Raw genomic sequence first — 17636 nt, forward strand, 5'->3', positions numbered from 1 at the left:
AGGAGATCTGGAGGGAGACGTAATGATAGTAGGGTATTTCAATACCTAACTTTTCAACATTGGACTGATCATTTAGCCAGAAAAACAATAAGAAAACATTGAACTTAACCTACATTTTAGATCATAATGGACCTAAGAGACATATACAGAACAATCCACCCCACAGCAACAGCAGACACATTTTTCTGAAGTGCACATGGAACACTCTTCAGTATAGATCATGTGTTAGACCACAAAACAAGTCTTAACAAATTTAAGATTTTTATTTAGTTTGTTTCTGTTTAGTTCATGGGTCAGCAAACTGTGGCCCATGGACTAAATTCTACCCGTCACCTATTTCTGCAGTTTTATTGGAACAGCCATTCTCATTCATTTACATACTGCCTGTAGGTGCTTTTGCCCTACAATAACAGAGTTGAGTAGTTGCAGCAGACACCATCTGGCCTGCAAATCCTAAAATATTTACTATCTGGCCCTTTTACAGAAAACGTTTGCTGACCTCTACTTTAGGTTTCTACTCCAGATCTCATGCTCTTGCAAACTGCACTTTTTGCCGGTTAGCTTTTGATGGCACTCTGTTTATATCGCCTTCTAAGAGGTGTTGGACAGGTGTTCAGTTTAATTTTCCCAACTAAAGTGAATCTACCTTGGAACAGTGAACCCCTCTAACAACCAGTCTTAGGACCTACTATGTGCCAGGCTTGGTGCCCACATCGCAAGCTGCTCTAATCTCTCTGGCCAATAACTCACACATAGTATCTGCCCAACCAATACTGAAAGGGTTGAATTGGCATGTGTTTCACCCAGATAATAAGAAGAGAAAACCTTCTCTGGGGCACACTCAGCATCTGATGCCTCAGCAGGTACCTGACACTTCCTGCTTCTGCCTCCCCAAAGAAATCCCTTTCTCACTAAGCAGAAAGCCAGCCTGTCTCTCCCCAGAGAGCAGACAGCCCCCAGAGCTCAGTAATTACAAGATCTTGTTACAGCCCCTTAGGGAGCATTGCCTCATCTGAATTCCAACCCCAAGTGAAATCAATACCAATAATATCTGTTTTTAAAGTGACTTAACTAAGGCCCTTTCTTCTTGGTGATCTCATTTTCAACAGACCACAATTAGTCCTCTGGAGAATGCCATAGAAACCATGTCCACGGCCAATGAGAAGATCCTGATGATGATAAATCAGTACCAGAGTGATGAGACCCTCCCCATCAACCCACTCTCCATGCTCCTGAACGGGATTGTGGACCCTGCTGTCATGGGAGGCTTTGCCAAGTATGAGAAGGTGAGGATTTCTGTTCTCCAAGTCTAGGGGAGCTCGGTGAGCAGAGCAGTGGTGGGAGGACCCAGGGGGCAGATGCAGCTACATGTCACTTATCCTACTTTGACTGTCCTTGTCCCCAGAGGGACCCTCAGCTTGGTTGGCCCTCGTGTTTCTATAGCCTCATGTCTTAGCTGAGCTCCTGTCTTCCTCCCAGCCTCTTTTCCATACCCTGTGCTGGGGCAGGGAGGGGCAGGAAGGGGCAGGGGTCATAAGGTCCCCTTATCTCACTGGGCAGATTCGGGTGGCTCTATTAAGGAAAGGCTCTGGGATGAGTGTGAGCCAGACCATAAAAGTACGTGCCAGTTGTATAAACCCACCTCTTCCACAGAGGATGTGAAATGATGTATACTAATGGAAAGAAATGAAACTCAGAATCTGTGAAAAGCCATAAAAACTAAGAGATCAACTCCAAAAGGGGAGCTATAATCTAGATATCAAGGTCATAAGGTCCCTCCAGAAAGCCCCACATGTTTGAGCCACAGATTTATTTTTGAGCTTCCTGGTGTTCACAGCAAAAAAGGAAATAGCATCACTTATATGAGTTACATTATCCACTGGAAGGAAAAATACCCATTTCTCAGTAAGGATACGTAGCTTTTCTTGGCATTGAAATAGAGTAGAAAGTTCTTACTTGGTTTTCACCTAGCAGACACTGAAGGAAAAATGAACTCCTCTTTCTAACAAATCTTTTGATGAATTCCCTATTATCTTTCCTATGTTATCCATTGATGTAAAACTAAGAATACCACATAGTAGTATAATTTGGGGACAATAATTCCAGTCACCTAATCAATCCTTCCAGCTACCCTCAGATACCCTTGCAGTCGTCATTGGTAACCCTTTGCTCAGCCTTGAGCAGTGATGGGATATGTCTGTTTATACATGCGCACACACTAAGGACATGAGCCCCAGAAAGGGGCTGCCAGGGTCACTTGCAATGAGGGAGGCCATGAGGTGAGCTGGAACACCCACCAGTGAGATTCCTTACTGAATTATTTTCCACAGAGCAATGTTCTCAAACTTGAAAGGAGCATCAGAATCCCCTACAGTGCTTCCTGACACACGGGTCCTCACCCCACCCCCAGAGTTTCTGATTCAGGCTGTCTGGGCTGGGGCTAGAGAATTTGCATCTCTAACAAGTTCCAAAGTACTGTTGCTGCTACTGGCTCAGGAACCTGACTTTGAGAACAGCTTCCCCACAGTTTGCAGCCCATTCCCACTGGGTGCTGATCTGAGCCTCAAAGCAGATAAAACAATGTCAGTCTCTCCAGACCTGTCACTCTTGTTCCATCCACATGCCTGTGACCTCATCCTTGCCCCTCTCAAATTGAATCTTCTCCCAGTGCCAAAGAGATTGGCTGTGAAATGCCACATGAACAGGAAACCCTGACCTCCTGTCTGTCCTCCCCAGGCCTTCTTCACTGAAGAGTATGTCAGGGACCACCCTGAGGACCAGGACAAGCTGACCCACCTCAAGGACCTGATTGCATGGCAGGTAAGGCAGCACTGGCCAGGGGAGCATGCCGCCCTCCTTCCTCTCCCCCCACCGTGGTTCACTTGCCCCACACTAGGCTCTAGCTGAGGCAGCCTAAATTCACATGCCCTCCTGTCCCTTGCTTTTCAGCCCCTCTTCCAACTCTGTATCACACCTGAGCAGGTTCATCCTGGAACAGAGATTTGGGGAACCGCACTCTTGGGTGTTGCATGGTGCCAGGCAGCAATGCTATGCTGGGTGGTGCTAAGATTATCTTATTTGATGTTGAATTCAGGGGATGGCTTTTCACAGCGGGATGCAAATGAACACCAGGCCCCCACACTCCAAACCAGCACCTTCCCCCGACACCCAGCACAGGCCAATCTGATAATAGAAGACTTGAGCCCCTACTCCCACTTCTCCTCCTTTTAGAGCTGACCCACTTTGTTGCAATAATGCTCAGATGGATATCAGGTTTTGAAAATAATTGAGGCCTTTGTGTAGGTGGTTGTGAGTCAAAGGGTCTACATCCCACACAAGCCGCTGCTCAGCCCATGGGCTTAGAAGGTACCACCCTGCTGTCTCGGGCTGGCCACTTACCTGCCTCTCCTTCCATTCTCTCTTTGCATCCCTCTTCTTCCTGTGGACTCTGTCTTTCCTCCTTTCTCTCTTTCTCTCTGTGCATCTGTGTCTGTCTTTCCCTCTCTCTCTTAGAAGCCTGCACTTCTATTCCTTGCCTCTCTGTCTTTTGCCCCCAACCCCCACACATCTTACTCCTCTCTTGGCTTCTCTTCCTCTTCTGTCTCGTTCTCCATCTCCCTGCAGAAGCAACAGTCGGCTAGATCCCTCTCATAGAGGCTTACACAGGACTAGGCTTCCCTCCAGGCCCAGAGCAGCCCCCTCCTCAGACATTCGCCCACTCTGGGCTCTCAGCAAACCACCCAGCAGAACACAGGGGTGGGCTCCGGAGGGCAGGAGCTGGCGGGAGGTGAGCAGTGGATGCAGGGGCAGGTGGTAGCAGCTTGCAGCTGCCTGCCCTCCCTCGCTTTCTTCTTGCCAGTCACTGTGCAAAGAAAAGCAAGCTTTTGTGGTTGGGAGTTTTTGTTACTCTAGGGAAATCAGGGAATGAGAAGCATTGGGTGCAGCCTCTTTTCTTAAAATAAGAATTCCTAATTCAGGTCCTTCTCTGCCTCTGCCAATTTATGCAAAGTGGGGCTTTAAAAATGAAACACCAAGCACTGCACAGACGCGCTTTTCCCGAATGCATGTTGTGTGTCTGTCTGGAATTTTCTCTTTCTTTTTACCTTGTGCCACCTGTGAAGCCCAAATATCCCCCAGGTCCCCAGCCTTCTGGGGTCGTCATGCCCTTTATTATTCAAATAATGATGTTCTCCCTTAGCATCCCCAATTTGGGAAGCAGGAAGGCCAGGCTTTGATTCGTTCCCATTCTCAGATATTGCTGGGAGGCCTCAGGGAAGGCTCACATGTCATACAGATTTGCTTAGTTGTTGGATGTCACTCTGAATCTATACAATTGCCCTGGTCTTCTCCACTGGGGACCTCTTCTCCTCTGGAAACAGCTTCTCCATGCTGTGTTTGCTGTACCCAAAGAATGAACTGCAGCTTCACAGCACAGCGAATACCAAGCTGTACCTTCCAAGAAAATTCTACTACTGTCTTGGAGCTTACTAGAGGGACATTACCAACAAAGCCGGAAGGCTTTGAAAGCGTGTACTCTTCTTAGATGTGACGGCTTCTGAGAACCGTTAGCTAGGCGCCTTCAGACACCGCCCCCTAGTGGCCGCCTTCTCCTTAGCACCACCGGCTGCTCCTGAGACCACCTATACAGAGGCCCACCTAACCCCCAAACGAGGTTGACCTCAGCCATATCCCTCCCACCCAGAGCCCAGGCACCCTAACTATGGGCACCCGCATGCAAAAGATGCAGCCCTGCTCATAGTGAAGGCAGCCTTTTAACATTATCACATGCAGCAGATTTGCTCTTCCCTACCTGTTTCATTCCGTTTGTTCTTGCAACTTATATTTATTGAGCCTCTGTTGTGTCCTAGGCAACAGAGATAGTGATGGACAAAATTGGGCCTGCTCCCTGCTCACTTGGAGCTTAATTCTAGATTGGATTTTGGTTTTGCAAAGCCAAATACACTTTGAATTTACTTAAAACACGAGAAGGTTAGATTTCAAGGGGAGTGAATGTATTTGTACCTCTAGCAACCGAACAAATGCTGAAGCCTTCAAAGTACATTTGGTGTTCAACGTTTTTGCAGATTTCAAGATCGATAGCTTGTTAATTTATTTTCTTTGTGAAGACTTTCTATTTTTTGGCATAAAAAGATGTCTATAGTATGCTCTTCTTTTAAAGCTTTTGTTGTGAAATATTATGTACAGAAAAGTACACATAAAAATATATAACCCACTGATTTATCAAAAACATACATCCGTTTGACCACCACCCAGATGAAATAGAATTCTGCTAGCTCCCCTAATCCTGTCTTAGGCCTCCTTCCCTAAGAGTGAGCACTGTTCTGTTTTTATAGTAATCATTTCCTTGCTTTAAAAAAAATACTTTACCACCCAAACACTCATTCTTAAACACTATAGTTTAGATTTGCTTAATTTTGACCTACATATAAACAGAATCACATAATATACAGTCTTTCATATCTAACTTATTTTGCCCAATGTTATGTTTGTGAAAGTCATTCATTTTGTTTGTGAGTCATAACTATGATTCACATTCATTTTCATTGCTATATAGTAGTCCATACAGCTGGCTTATGTAACTATACCAAAATGCATTTATTTATTTTTCTACTAATAGAGAGTTGGGTTTATTTCAGTTTGGGGCTATTATAAGTAATGCTATTCTGAACTTCCTTGTGTGTTTTTTTGGTACACATATGCAAAACTTTTGTTGGGTATATACCTATGCATTGATTTGCTTGATCATAGCATGTGAGGATATTCAGCTTTCGTAGGTACTGCCAATGTTCTATCACCATAGGTTAGGTTATTTTGCCTGTTCTTGAACCTCTTATAAATTGTATTATACAGTACAGTATGTACTACTGTATCTGTAGCTTCTTTGGCTCAATGTAATGCCTTTGAGATTCCTCTGGGTTGTTACACATACTAGAGGTTTGACTTTTTTGTTGTTTCTAAGTGTCATCTATTGTATGTGTATCTAAATTACCAAGAATATATCAATTTATTTATCCGTTCTGTTGGACATTTGAGTTGTTTTCAGGTGTTGTATATTATGAGTAAAGTTGCTATGAACATTCGTGTTTGTGCCTTTTGGTGGACCTAAGCACCCAGTTCCCTCAGTATACATGCAGTAGTGGAATTGCTGGGCCATGCACATTTAACCTTACTGGACACAAGAAGCAGTTTTTCAAAGTGGCTAAATCAATTTTCACTCCCACACAACTTCTAAGTCAGTTGATCCACATTCTCCCTGACACTTGATACTGGGAGTCTTTTTTAATTCTAGTCCTTCTGGTGGATGTGTAATGATATCTCAGTTTAGTTTTAATTTGCATTTCCTTCATGAGCAATGATGTTCAGCACCTTTTCATATGCTTACTGCTAATTGGATTACCCTTTTGTGAAATACTTTTTCAAATCTTTTACTTATGTTGTTAATTTAGTTGTCTCTTTATTATTGATTTATAGGAGTTTATATATTCTAGATATGCATCTTCTGTCAAATATATGTATTGCAAATATCTTTTCTTAGTCTGGCTTGTCTGTTTGCTTTCTTAATGATGTATTTGGATGAACAGCAGTTGTAATTTTGGTCAGGTTTAATTTATCATATTTTTAAATGATTAGTGCTTTTGTGTCCACTTTAAGAAACCGCAACTACCCCAAGATCATGAAGATATTCTCCTATGTTTTATTCTGAGTTTTTATTGTTTTGTCTTATACATTTAGGTGTATGATCCATTTTGACTGATGTAAAGTAAGAGGCAGATTATTTTCTTACACAGATTTCCAATTTCTTTAGCACCATGTGTTGAAAAGACTATTTTCCCCCACTTTTGACCCCACAAATTGACCATACATGTGTTTTTCTATTCTGGACTTTCTATTCTGATCCATTGGTCTATGTCCATGCTTATACCAATACCACACCATCTTAAGTCTTAAAATCTAATAGTCAGTGTACCCCAATTGTTGCTTTTCATCAAGTGTGTCTTGCCTCTTCTAAGTCCTTTGTATTTCTCTATAAATTTTAAAATAATCTTGCCAATGTTTACACACTCCTCCAAAACACATTGAGATTTGGATTAATTGTACATTAACTATTAGATTAAATTGGAGAGAATGGCTATCTTCTCATCCATGAACATGGAATAGCTCTCCATTTATATAGTTCTTTAATTTCTCTCAGCAAAATTTTGTGGTTTTCACATATTTTATTTTCTTTCATATATCTTATTAGATCTGCTCTTTGGTATTTGATATTTTAAATTCTATTGTAAATGGTATTGTTTTTAAATTTTATTTTCTGTTAACTTTTTGTAATACACTCATCTTATGATCTTTTATAATGTTTGTACTTCTTGTAATTATGTTTTTCAATCCTAATATTGGTTATTAGTACCTTGTAGTTTCTTGATTAGTCTTCTTAGGAGTTTGTTAATGTTGTATCTTTTCAAAGAAACAAATTTTGGCTCTGTTGATCCTCTCTGTTGTAAATTTGTTTTCTATTTTTATTCGTGTCCACTCTCACCTTTATTATTTTCATTCCTTTTCTCCCTTTGAAATTAGTTCGCTGTTCTTTTACTAATATCTTGAGATGGATGCTTAGCTAATTTATTTTCTGTGTTTTCTAATATGTAAAACTAAAGCCATAAATGTATCTCCGTTTACAACCTTATCTCACTACTATTTATATGTAGTTTTTCCATTAGCTTCCTTTTTTATATAAAATCTTTGTCTTTTTCATGAATGAAGGATCTTTTCTGTTCCTATATATTAGTTAAATTTTTTAGAAAAACATGTTTTTTTAGGCTCTCTTTATTCTATTTCTTCCAAATTCATTCTGTTTTTTCTTCCTTTATTCTTTCCTTCTTTTCTTCCTTATTTGCTTTCTTCCCTATCTGTTGGTCTGGTCTCTGTCTTTCCTATTGGAGACTTTCCTCCAGTGTCTGGTGATACTTGGCATTCTCTTCATAGTTAAGAGCAAGGCTAAAGAAAAAGAAAATCTGAGTACATGAGAGAGGGCCTTGGCAACTGGGTAGCATTGCTGTGTGGCAACGGAATGATCCACAGACGTCTCTCTCTACATGGGACCATTCACATTCTCCAGAGTCAGACCCTTCAAGCTGTTATACAGAAAGATAATCCCAGCTGCTACACTGCTGGCCATTTGGGAATTGGGAAGTGGAGCTCTCAGGACCCAAATGCAGACTTTCTCTTCAACTCCTTATTTGCAGTCTGGCTCCTGCTTCTGCCTTCTGTTGTGCCTGATGCCCCTAAGCCCAGAGCTCCTTGTTCAAATTGTTCTAGAGGATAAGCTCCTCCTTCTTGGGAAAATGGGAAAAAAGAACACTTGGCTGCAGGGTGAGGCAGTCAGGCAATCTAACTGCTCCTGATACAGAACTTCAACACATTCCTCGGTGTTTGGCCCCTCAGCTCACCCGCCTTCTCTGTAGTGCCTGGTGCCTCCAATCTCTGAGGCCCTCCTGGCTTCATGGAGGCAGATTGGCTTCTTATCACCACCTCCCTCCTCTGCTCTGGAAGCTCTGGAAGGTCAGTTATGTCCTCCCACCTCCTGGCACACATATTGTATGGCAGGTTTATGAATGTCTCCAAGTTTCACTGAAGATTTCGGTTTCTCCTTCACCTTGTCATTTCTGGGAGACCTCCAATAGAAGTAAGCAGAAATATCTTTATGTCACCATCATGAAAGCAATTTTTCCCCCAAGTAATTCATAATCTACCCCTTTGCTCCCCTGGTTATGTTTCCCTGAGACCACACAACTAAAGTTCTCAGTTCTCCTTCTAACAGTGCCCACCATGGCTCTGCTGCTCTCCCTTAACGTAGCTGCCACTTAGACAGTATCCACTGACCTCCTATGGGGACAAATAAGACTTCAACTCCCTCACATCAATCCTCTCTTCTTCCCTCATCTTCCTAAGGCTTTTATTATCATTTTTCAGAGCTCCCTACTGGTGGGTTAACTTTATGATATTAGCACATTCATATCCTTCCTCAGCACCTGTATGAAGTGCAATTGGCTCCATGTGGTAAGATGAGGCTATGCCCCCTCCTCTGTTTTCTCTCAGCTCTTGCCTTCCTCTATCTCTCAGCTTCTGACATTCATCCTTTCACTTTAGTATTGCCAAGAACATGTTAGGCAAGGTTTTAAATCAATGCAACAGAGATTCCCCTCCTCTGATCCCCACATTCTGCCCCCAAGTAGATTCTTTAAGGGGGCAGTTTTCCCAACCATGTGGCCTTTCACGGGGAAGAGGGGAGTCCAGCCCTCCTATGAGGCAAGGGAAGGTGGGGGTCTTTCTCTCCTTTCCAGAGCAAACCTCATGTTTGCAACTTTCCCCATTTCCCATGGCTGTGGACCCTGTGTGCAGGTTTCTGAGGACCCTGAAGCCCTTGATGAATTCTTAGCAGGCAGACTTGACTGCAGCTGCCTTGATGGGCGGGGTGCCAGGCTGAGGCCCACCGGTCAGCCTCTGGCTCATTCTTTACCACTTTCTCTCCAGATCCCCTTCTTGGGAGCTGGGATTAAGATCCATGAGAAAAGGGTGTCAGATAACTTGCGACCCTTCCATGACCGGATGGAGGAATGTTTCAAGAACCTGAAAATGAAGGTGGAGAAGGAGTACGGTGTCCGAGAGATGGTATGGGTGGTTCCTATGGCTTGGAGGGGTGGGATTGGGCAGGGTGGGGCAGGGAAGCATGCTGGAGGCTGAAGTTGGAGGGGATCCAGCAAAGGAAGCTGCTTCCAAAGAGAAGATAATGATGGCCAGCATTGCTGGATCCCATCCAGGGGAACCCTCCTGGAAACTTGGTCCAGCAAAAGTAACCCCCAGACAAACTCCAGTTACAACTGGATTGTGCAGATACACCAACTACTCAAGGGACTGTGTAATAATAATGAAAGCTACATTGATGCAGCATCTACTATGTGCCAGGCCTGATTCAAGCACTTGACATCTACTAGGTCATTTAATCCTCACCACAAGCCTGAGAGGCAGGAATGATTTTTAATCCCTTGTATTTCTTCTGAGGTTCAGAAGGTCAGGCAACTTGCCAGAGGCTATGTGGCAAATGAATGTGGGGCAGAATTTGCATCTGGCTCTGTTAGTTCAAGGCCAGTGGTTTTGACCACTGAGCTCCTTGGCCTAAAGAGGCCATGAGCCTGGTGTTTACAGGGTGCTTCTTCATCCTTTTCCTTATTAACTGGTGTTATAAAATGTCAAGGCCATGCAATTCCTTTAAAACCATCTGGTCCAGCCTTCCCATTTTACAGATGGTAAAACTGAGACCCAGAGAAGAAAAGTGAATTACTGGAAGAACCTACAGGTGCACTCAGGTCTCTTTTGATTCAAAGATTGTTTTCCATGAGGCAGTTTGTCACTTTCGATACTCCCTACATGAAGTCCCTGCAATGCAATTCTGATGCTAACTCCCTGGAGTTAGGTCACATTTCACAGGTTAGAAGCACAGTCTTCGACACTTCCCACTTCAAACACCAACCATAAGCTTCAGGGACCCAGGCCACCCACACTTCTGCCTAACTGGTTACAAACTGGGAGATTCCCACTACCCCATCAGGTTTCATAATTCACTAGAATAATTCACAGAACTCAGGAAAGCATGATACTTATGATTTCAGTTTATGATACAAATCAAGAACAGCCAGGTAAAGAGACACAGAGTGAGGTCCAGGAGGGTCCCAAACATGAAGTTTCCACGTATTCCAGATGCATCCCCCTTCTGGCACATTGATGTATGATTACCAGCCAGAGAAGTTCACTAGAGCCTAATGTCCAGAGTTTTTATTGGGGTTTTATTGTGTAGTCATGATAGATTGAACCATTGGCCACGTGATGGAAATCAGTCTCTGGGCCTGTCCACTCCCTGGAGGTTGAGCTGATATCACATGGCTTAAAGCCCCAGCCGAGCCCTATAATCATAGAGCTGGTCTTTTTGGCCATCAGGAGCCATCTTATTAGCATAAAATCAAGTATGGTCAAGGGGGCCACCATGAATAATAACAAGGATACTACTATCACATAGGAAATTCCAAAGTTTTAGATATTACCTTCCAGGAACCAGGAGTAAAGGTCAGCCACATTCTTTATTCTACAAGAACCCCCTAGCCTCAGCCAGCCAGGAACTTTTGTGCCGATGCTCCACTCAGCCCCACAACTCTGCCCTGCCTAGGTGGAGGAAGAAGGTGACAGGAAGGCTGGGGCCACCTTTCCCAGGCTACAGCTGCTAACCACCCTGTTCTCCCACCACAGCCTGACTTTGACGACAGGAGAGTGGGCCGCCCCAGGTCTATGCTGCGCTCATATAGACAGATGTCCATCATCTCTCTGGCTTCCATGAATTCTGACTGCAGCACCCCCAGCAAGCCCACCTCAGAGAGGTCAGTCCCTGCACCCCAAGGAGCCCCCCACACCCCTGCCTCCCTGGCTCAATCCCCCCTCCTTCTCTCTCTTCTCCGGCAACATCCCTTCTACCTTTCCCTTCCTCCTTTCAGTTTAAAAGGCTGGAGTCTCACAACTACCCTAGGAGGCTCATGGTTAGTACCATTTTTAGGGGATTATCAGAGGCTCAGAGAGGCAAGGCAGCTTTCCTGAGGACCCAGCAGGACTCACCTGCAGCCCCCAGACTTCTAGTCCAGTGATCTCTGTCAGCCAGGCAGAGCTCCTCACCAAGACTGCATCCTTCTGGAATATTGTCACCTCTCATAGGGATCTGTTCCCTTTCAAGGAAGCTCCTCCCAACCACGATGGGATGTCTCCATTACAGAGCTCTTCCTACTGCACCACCTACCCACCCCTCTGTCAGGGGTCTTCCCTCCCTTGCCCCTTCCACCTTCCTGGAGCCCTCTGGCCATCATTGTTGGACCCTCCAGAAACTTCCCTGCGGGCCTCAGAGGTTACTCTTGCCCAGAGGCAAAAGGATGGAAATGTCTTCTGTTTCACAGTTCTAGGGGGCATCATTCACTCTGCCCAACTCATCTGTTCTAATCATAGATACATGAGCAACCCAGCACTTACCATATGCCAAGAATATGCCAAGGGTTCCTCAGACCTTATCTCGTGGCCACTCTGCAAGGTCTCTGCGAAGACCCCCATTTACTGAAAAGGAAATGATGGCTTGAAGAGGTTGAGTGATCTACCCAAAGTTATTCATTCAGCTAAGAACTGGCCGTGCCTGGATTTGAATCCGCATTCATGCTTCAACCAGTCTTCTCTCCTCACCACCAGTTTCTTTTCTATGGCTCACTTCTTTCAATTTCATTTTACCATGAATAAAATAAAGTGAACTTTACTCATCACATTTAAGTGTTTGTGCATTGAGCAAGTTGCTCCCCAAATCCTGTGCAAGATTTGCTGATCTACTCCAGACCCTGTAGTGACAGCTCAGGCAGCCCAAAGGTCCCCTTCAGCTTCCTGGGTCCTTGCAAGGCAGTTCTACTGAAGCTCTAACTGCAGTTTCTATTGCTGCCCCTCTGGCCTTTCAGCTTTGACCTGGAATTAGCATCACCCAAGACGCCGAGAGTGGAGCAGGAGGAACCGATCTCCCCGGGGAGCACCCTGCCTGAGGTCAAGCTGCGGAGGTCCAAGAAGAGGACGAAGAGAAGCAGCGTAGTGTTTGCGGATGAGAAAGCAGCTGCAGAGTCGGACCTGAAGCGGGTGAGTGGCTGAGGCAGATTGCCTCTCCAGCGCTGTTAGCACATTTCCACTACATGCTGGGCACAAAACCCAGGGCTTCCAGATATGGGCTTCCTGAAGCCTGCCACTGCGGTGCTATGGGTATTGCAGAGGCGGCACCTGAGGAGCTGAGAGGTGAAGTGCTTACTCGTGCCCGGGCAGCTGGGGTGGCTGGGACATGACAGAGCTGGGAGTTGAGCCCTGACCTTTGCACTTCAGAGCCTGTGTGTATCCTTTCCACCATCACACAGGGCTTTTCCAGGCTGGGGAGAATCCACCTGTTCTCCCATCAAAAGGGAGAGCAGCCCACTTGGTACAGAGCTAGGTGTTTCTATAGCCCCCAGCCCCAGGCCTGTTCTAACCACTGACGTCTCAGACCCCTGCAAGCCCCTCCTGTGTGCCAGGAGTCCAGGTGGGGATACAGAGAAGGAATCTCACTGTCCTGGCTTTGAGAGTGTTGGTCTTTAAACTAACGATTATTTAAAAATGAGACTTGGTTTCAGACAGCCCTGGATTCAGTCTTAGTTTCCCCTGGAAAAGAGGTTTGTTGGAAGTGTTCTGGGAACCTGGGAGTGGGAGATGGATTAACTGCCCTGGCAAGGGAGGGGTACCAGATGAAAGAGCAAGGGGCCAACCAAGATGCCTTGGTGAAGAAAGGGCCCTCCAGAAACTTCCCAGTGGGCCTCACAGGCTACTCTTGCGTGGATGGATAAGAATGGAAATGTCTTCTGTGTTTGTCGATTCTAGGGGACACCATTTACATGATAGTCTAAATGAATGTCCCCCACCCCCGCCTGTAGTTGTGTAGTGTGCAACCTGTGCAACCATATGTGGCAGGCTGGCATGGAATGGTATAATACAGAATAAATGAACTTGGAGCCAGCTTCATAGAAACCATGCCACGCCCTCCTCACTGATCTTTCAGAGCCCAGATCTGCCTCATGCTAAGCCTCTGTCTTTGTGTGTGTGTGTGTGTGTGTGTGTGTGTGTGTGTGTGTGTGTGTGTCTGGTGTATTCCTCCAGCTTTCCAGGAAGCATGAGTTCATGAGTGACACCAACCTCTCGGAGCATGCGGCCATCCCCCTCAAGGCGTCTGTCCTCTCTCAAATGAGCTTTGCCAGCCAGTCCATGCCTACCATCCCAGGTATGCCCCCTGCTGCCACCAGCATGAGGGAGTAGAGATAGTGCAGGCCACCAGCCTTGTGGGTGGAGGATGGATGGGAACTGTGTCTACACAACAAAGTGGGCCAGGCATCCTGGCGTGAGAGGCTCTGCTCATAGCCCCCCACCCTCTAATCTCTCCCCACACCCACCACTTCCTGGGGGTGACACCATCCCAGCAAGCTCCAGCAGGGACAGGGGAGAGGCCTGCTGTCCCTTGGGCCCTCAGGGTTCACCGAGCATCCATTTGTCACACTAGGTGGCCCCTTGTTCTCAGTTAGCCAGGCCTCCCCAGGGGCCAGAAGTTTGCCCTTGATATGTCCCTAAGACCTGTGGCTTCTTTGTGGACCTGGAAGACTCTTTCTGGCTTTACGAAAATGGCCACCACATCTTATAGCTGCAAAGTGTTGGGTGCATAGATGCTACCTATCTGCCACCGTCGTCACTCACTCACTGTCCAGTGAGGAGGTTAGAGCACAGCCGACGGTCCTAACTCACAGAAGGGAATCTGAGGCCCTAACAGGGGACATGGCATGCCTGAGAGCACTCCATCTGGCAGGCAGAAGTCCTTGACGTCTGCTGCTATGTGCCCGGCTCTGTGTGCTAAGGGCCAGGTCAGAAGGGAACAAGACAGGACCAGTGCTGCCCTGTGGAACTCAGCAGGCCGATCATGGTGAAGACGCTTGCTGTTTCCTGAACGTTGAGGGTGCCAGGCCCTGCGCCAACTGCTACTCCTTCATTATTTCATTTACTCCACTGCGCATACCCAGGAAGTAGTTCATGTTATCCACCCCATTGTATGGATGAGGAAACTGGGGCACTGAGAACATCAGTCTCTTGCCTATCACCAGCCAGCAAATGGCAGAGGCTGAGTTCAGACCCAGGCCCTCTTCCCTGGAACAGGCACCTACCCACTGCCCCGCCACCGCCCGCAGGATAGCCTGAACACAGCTGCAACATTTGGCCCAAGCCATTTCACTGGTATCTGCTCAGCAGGTCTCACCACACCCTGGCGGTCTGGGCTCTTTCTCCCATTTGGCCAATGTCAAAACCAGCAGTCAGAGATTAACTAATTTTTCATATCTCTGTGACGCCAAGCTGGGGCTGTAACCACTAGGCCATCTGGCCCCTCCACCAGGTGACACATGGGTTTGAGACTCTCTTCCCACTGTCTCCTGCAATGGGGAGAGAAATCCAGGGTGTTGGTGTTGGGAGCTGGAGGAAGAGTAAGCTCACACTGTCCCCTGCCTTGGAGCAGAAGGTTCTGTTTCCTGGGGATGTCAGGGCTTTGGGGCAAGGTTTTGACCAGGAGCCAGGAGGCTGAACCCTTGTCTGTAGGGTGGGCAAGCTTCACTGCAAGAGGACAGCTTCAATGTCCCCTGGCATGGCAGGAAATAGGCATCCTGCCTCCTGCTTGGCACATACAACGTGTGATCCCTGGATGCTGGCTTTGTCCCCCAGCCCTCCCCCTGTCTACCTCCCCCAAGGCACTGCCCCTCCTCTACCCACCCATTCACACCCCAGCTCTGCTCTCCTTCCAGCCCTGGCACTCTCAGTGGCAGGCATCCCTGGGTTGGATGAGGCCAACACATCCCCCCGCCTCAGCCAGACCTTCCTCCAACTCTCAGATGGTGACAAGAAGACACTCACACGGAAGAAGGTCAATCAGTTCTTCAAGACAATGGTGAGGACACTGAGGGTGGAAGGAAAGGAAGGCACTGGGAGGAGAAAGGGAAGAGAGCAATGCAAAGAGAAGAAAATGGGGGTTGTGTGTGCATATGTGGTCATTCCTAGGGAGGCATAGTCAGGAGGCCCTGAGTTCTGGGACACTGTGCAGCAATGCCCAGAGGGCAGTTCTCCTCTGGGGCCTCAGGCAGCTCCTCTGACCAGGATTGACCCCAGCTAGGGATGTGCAGGACCCAGGGACGTCAGAAGCAGTAGGTGGCCTACCCTCGCCTAAACTGCCCCTTAGTGCTCCAGCACTTTTCTATTCAACCTATATCACAAAATCCTACAAATTGAACATTAGTTTCCAAGTGCTGATTCTGCAAGTCCCATCTCCTATTGTTACTTGTTGGCCTTTGCTCAAGATCAAGAAGGTACCATAACACATCTGATCCTCAAGGTAATATGAAATCAGGACTCTGCTACTACAAATATCTCAAGTTTACCGTGAGCACACGATGAGTCAGGCACCATGCTAAGCACTTCCCAAGCATGGTGCCATTTGAGCTCCCACTCTGAGGATTTTATATGGGAGGCTCACAGGGTTTGGTAAGTGAGGTGCCCAAGTCCACATGGCTAGTGAGCCTGGGCTCACTCTACTGTCTACCACTGCCTTTCTGGCCAAAGCCAAGGACATAGCAGCTCACATTCACTGGGCTTTGGGCAGGGGTCAGTGTTGGGGCCCTTGTGATTAGGACTGGGAAGCTCCATTTTGGTGCTTAATCTGATAATCCCATCTTGGTTTTGTGCTTGTTTATTCTCTTCTCTCAAAAGCTGGCCAGCAAATCGGCTGAAGAAGGCAAACAGATCCCAGACTCGCTGTCCACGGACCTGTGAGCTGCTGCTGACTAGGGCTGCATGGGAGAGCCAGGGAGGGGAGTTTCTGGAAGAGAAAAGCCATGCGTGGAACATCGAAGCCTCAGAGAGTGGGAGACTGTCCCCATCAGTTGTCCTTACTTAGAGGAGACGGAGAGGCCAATCAGGTCCCAGAGCTTGAGTGCTAACAAGCCCAGCATCCCCTGGGGCTGTGATCATGGTGGATGAGGAAGCCTCAATGTAGATTCCTGAACTCAAGGTATCAGCAAGAATGCCTTCTCCCAGTGTGCTCTCCCCAACATTCTAGGCACAGCTTTCATAACCCAGTTTCTTAGGTGTAAGAAACTGTTTTTATTTCATTTATTAAGTCTCAGAACTTAACAGAAAAGGAAGCCTTTTAAATATTCTTTTTAATTTTATTTTAGATTAACAGTTTTGTACTTTACATTTTTTTATACAACCAACCAGTTTCTTTTCTAGCCAATCATCTCTGAAGAGTTGCTGTTTCTTACTGACAATAAAAAATGTTCTCTTGGTTCAAATAAGCCTTGTTGCCTGATTCTGTTGGCTGACTCTCCTGGGCCCAGGACTGGGCAGGAAGCTCCCTGGAAGGAAGGCAGGCCCAGGGGCTGCAGTGATGTGAAGGAGCCTGGTGATGCCCTTGCCCAATGCCAAGTTTCCCCACCTCATCTATGAGAAGATTTTTCAAGAATCTCCATGACTCTTGTTCCTTAGGTGCCAAACCCTGGGCTACCAGCATGTTAAAAAAGTTGCCCTGGTCTTCCTCACGAATCTGAATAGTGGAGTGTCATACCTCCTTTCTCCACCTTTAGAAAGAGATGGCAAGACCACCCAAGCCAGGTCACTCTAGTAAAGACCAAACATAATGCCAAAGAGTTAGGAAAAGAGGGGTCTGAGGTCCAGTGGACTTATGGTCCAGCTCTTGGATCTTGTCACCGGCTCCCAAGTGGTGGCTTTTCTTGGAGGAATTCTCAGTTTTTTCAGATGAGGCCCAAAGGAGGTGAGTAGCTTTGTCAGGCAGCAGCAAGAGAGGATGGGAGCAAAGTCCCACGTCTGGATCCTACAGAGAGCAGGGAGCTGTGCAGAGGAGGGGTCCAGAAGGAGGTGGAGGACTGCATTTGAGAAGGAAATTAATACTGGGTAAGTGCATGACAACACAGGTCTCAGAACTAGAG

The 17636-nt window shown here is 46.6% G+C and overlaps 1 protein-coding gene across 2 annotated transcripts in view; it reads left to right on the plus strand.

Moving 5' to 3' along the window:
* The window catches only part of DOCK2 (dedicator of cytokinesis 2), a 441813-nt gene extending 424834 nt beyond the window's left edge, over positions 1-16979 (plus strand). Inside the window, exons 45-52 of one of the 2 annotated variants that reach the window (XM_031011390.3) lie at positions 1110-1286; positions 2737-2820; positions 9550-9687; positions 11317-11444; positions 12549-12720; positions 13762-13882; positions 15441-15583; positions 16399-16972. In XM_031011390.3, the coding sequence (XP_030867250.2) occupies positions 1110-1286; positions 2737-2820; positions 9550-9687; positions 11317-11444; positions 12549-12720; positions 13762-13882; positions 15441-15583; positions 16399-16461 (1026 nt within the window). In that variant the 3' untranslated portion in view covers positions 16462-16972. Of the gene's footprint in view, positions 1-1109; positions 1287-2736; positions 2821-9549; positions 9688-11316; positions 11445-12548; positions 12721-13761; positions 13883-15440; positions 15584-16398 lie in introns of both variants that reach the window. The other variant, XM_055387440.2, reaches the window with a different exon arrangement.
* Positions 16980-17636: the final 657 nt, after the last annotated feature.

Source organism: Gorilla gorilla, chromosome 4 (assembly GCF_029281585.2).
Source record: "Gorilla gorilla gorilla isolate KB3781 chromosome 4, NHGRI_mGorGor1-v2.1_pri, whole genome shotgun sequence".
Lineage (NCBI taxonomy): Eukaryota > Metazoa > Chordata > Mammalia > Primates > Hominidae > Gorilla > Gorilla gorilla.